This window comes from Thunnus albacares, chromosome 6 (genome assembly GCF_914725855.1).
Source record: "Thunnus albacares chromosome 6, fThuAlb1.1, whole genome shotgun sequence".
Taxonomy (NCBI): Eukaryota; Metazoa; Chordata; class Actinopteri; order Scombriformes; family Scombridae; genus Thunnus; species Thunnus albacares.
Genome location: NC_058111.1, coordinates 557501 through 560320, shown reverse-complemented (window position 1 = coordinate 560320; position 2820 = coordinate 557501). Strand labels below are relative to the sequence as shown.

Here is a 2820-nt window from a genome sequence, read left to right as displayed (position 1 = left end):
CACAACATGTTTTTTTGCAATTTTGGTGAACCGATCCTTATCCTTTATTATAATCAATTACCTAATCTATCAACTGTCACCTTAAATACCAATAAAAAAAACACTATTTAAATCATTATGAATGGGGAAATCGCTCTTGTTTCTGATCAAGTAAAAATAAATAGAGAAGTATTTTGTGAAGAAAATGTGTGTGAGCATTTAAATTTAGAGCACTGCAGTATATAAATCATAAACTTTATGTCACGTATAGTTCATCAGTGTGCAATACTGAGTATTTTGTATGTATATTGTATTATAAACTTTACTGTATACACGGTTAAGATGTACAATGGATGTTATGTGATTGTTCTGTTGAAGTTGGTAACTAATTAATTTACAAAGTATAAACTTTCTAAATAAAAAAGTTATAACACCTGTTTATAAAGAATTACACAAGATTTGACAAATACATTGCGTTAGTAGCAAGAAAACTGTAAGAGGAGATAAGTCCCAATGAACAGTATATGAAACATAAATGGTTTTGGAGTTACTGATGAACACAGAAAGGTAGAGGAGTATAATAATGTAATAATAAATGTGCAGGCCATAAATAAATGGTTCCTCTTTTTGTAGCACCACAGAAGTTTCAGTTTCAGTTTAAGTTCATTCATTTGTTACAATGTTTGTAACTCAGGTGCCGTAAGAAAAAAAACAAGAAAAACATTAAAGATAAGAAAATGTATTAAAATACATTAAAAATTAGAGAATAGAATGTGAGAGTACATTAAAAATAAGACATTAAAGTGCACAAAGTGGAATAAACAACATACGTGTTGAGGAGGAAGTTAAAAGAAGGCCAGGTTGTAGAGTTAAGTTTTTTACTTGGCTTTTAAAAGTGCTCACTGAGGTTGACTCTTTAATTTCTCCAGATTTCAGGCACATAAAGCTGCGTCCTTGATGTCCTGATGGGTGCATTGCTGTGAGAGCAGCAGCAGGGTGTCAGATGACCTCAAGGCTGGGACATGTGGTTTAATAGCTCTGCTCAGCCATTTAGTGCTTCGTAGACCATTAAATTCATTTAAAATCAATTCTAAAAGTTTATAAAGTATCGATGTAATGTGCTCAACTTCTCCTGGTTCTGGTTAAGAGCTGGGCAGCTGAGTTTTGAATGAGTTGTAGTTGTTTAACTGATTTTTTTTTGAGAATCTGGTAAAAAGTGCATTACAGTAGTGAATTCAACTAGAGATGAAGATGTGAATGAGTTTTTCTGCGTGTTTTTTATTTTATTTATCAAACTCTCATAATATTCTTGAGGTGAAAAAAGACTTTTTGTTTTTGTGATAGAATTTATGTTAAAATTTAATTCAGAAGTGTTTAACTTCCAGTAGAAATTGCTGTTTCTGTCTGAACCTTCTCTGTTCAGGTGAAGTCAGCAGCATGTTGGAGGTATTGCAAGGCAGGAACTTCTCCCACAGCACCTTTGTGTTCCAAGGCTTCCCCAAGCTGCAGAAACACCGCCGGCTGCTGGCGCTGCCGTTCTCCATCTCCTACCTGTCGGCGCTGCTGGGAAACTCTCTACTGGTGTACGTGATCTGCAGCATGAAGAGTCTGCACAGCCCCATGTACTTCCTCATCTGCATGCTCTGCATCGTTGACGTCGTCGTGGTGACTGCAATCATCCCCAACATGCTCCTCGGCCTCCTGTTTGACTGGGACGAGATCTCATTGGCCGGCTGCTTGACTCAGATGTTTGTCACTCACTTCCTGTCCTCGGTGGAGTCGACTTTGCTGCTGGCTATGGCACTGGACCGCTATGTGGCCATCAGCCAGCCGCTACGCTACACTGAAATCATTGACTCCTCCATGTTTGTGAAGCTGCTACTCTTCACTCTGGTGCGCAGTGGCTCCATCATGGCAACGCTGGTGGGTCTGGTGGGTTCTTTGCAGTTCTGTTACTTGAACACCATCCAGCACTGCTACTGTGACCACATGGCGCTGGTCAGCCTGGCCTGTGGCAACACCGACAGAAATAGCGCAGTCGGCCTTGCCGTGATTGTCTGCTTCGTAGGTGTGGACATACCCCTCATCTTCTTCTCCTACATGAAGATCCTGAGTGTTGTCCTGCAATCCGTCGCAGCTGGCGAGGACCGCTGGAAAGCGTTCCACACCTGTGGGACTCACTTGATCGTCATGATGTGTTTCTACCTGGTAGGCAGCGTCACCTTCCTCTCTCACAACCTGAACATCCCCATACTGACAGACGTCAACACCTTCATGGGTCTCATGTACATTCTGTTCCCGGCAACCGTCAACCCCGTCATCTATGGAATTCGGACCAAAGAAATCAGAAAAGGTGTTTATAGACTTTTTAAACTCAGAGCAAAGAAAATCCTGATGGTGAAGGTTTCCCCTTCTAGTAAAGGTCAAATATGACACAGCTCTCAACTTGCAGATTTAGATTTCTTATCTGCATTTTATGAACCTCATGAACCTTTTTAGTCTGAACCTTAGTTTTCTTTTTCTGCTCCAAGTAAAGAACATTTTCCAACATTCATGTGAATCTCTGGTGGCTTTTTTGTAATGGTCATCAACATGTCTGAGTCACATCCTGTAAAATATCCTAATATTTCCTTAACCCTCTAAGTTTAAGAGGCTGCTGGCCTTTTACATTAGAGGACATAAATAACAGAGTACTGAAGCCAAACAGAATCACTTGAATGACTTGTATGTTCCTGCTGCCACAGAATCTTTAAGATAAAGTCAAAGTTAATATTTTATTTTTGTATTTTTTTACCTTAATATCAGTATGATGCCTGAGTTATATGAATTATTTTAATAAAT

General features: G+C 39.3%; 1 protein-coding gene across 1 annotated transcript; it reads left to right on the top strand.

Annotated features, from left to right (window-relative positions):
• Positions 1-1374: 1374 nt before the first annotated feature.
• On the top strand, positions 1375-2491 carry or55e1 (odorant receptor, family 55, subfamily E, member 1). Its single transcript, XM_044353878.1, has one exon. It carries the CDS (start codon positions 1417-1419, stop codon positions 2410-2412), a length of 996 nt encoding a protein of 331 aa, XP_044209813.1. The 5' UTR covers positions 1375-1416; the 3' UTR covers positions 2413-2491.
• Positions 2492-2820: the final 329 nt, after the last annotated feature.

What these genes read in the sequence shown, in the direction of transcription:
- or55e1 (XM_044353878.1), top strand. Translation starts at nt 1,417, where the DNA reads ATGTTGGAGGTATTGCAAGGCAGGAACTTCTCCCACAGCACCTTTGTG.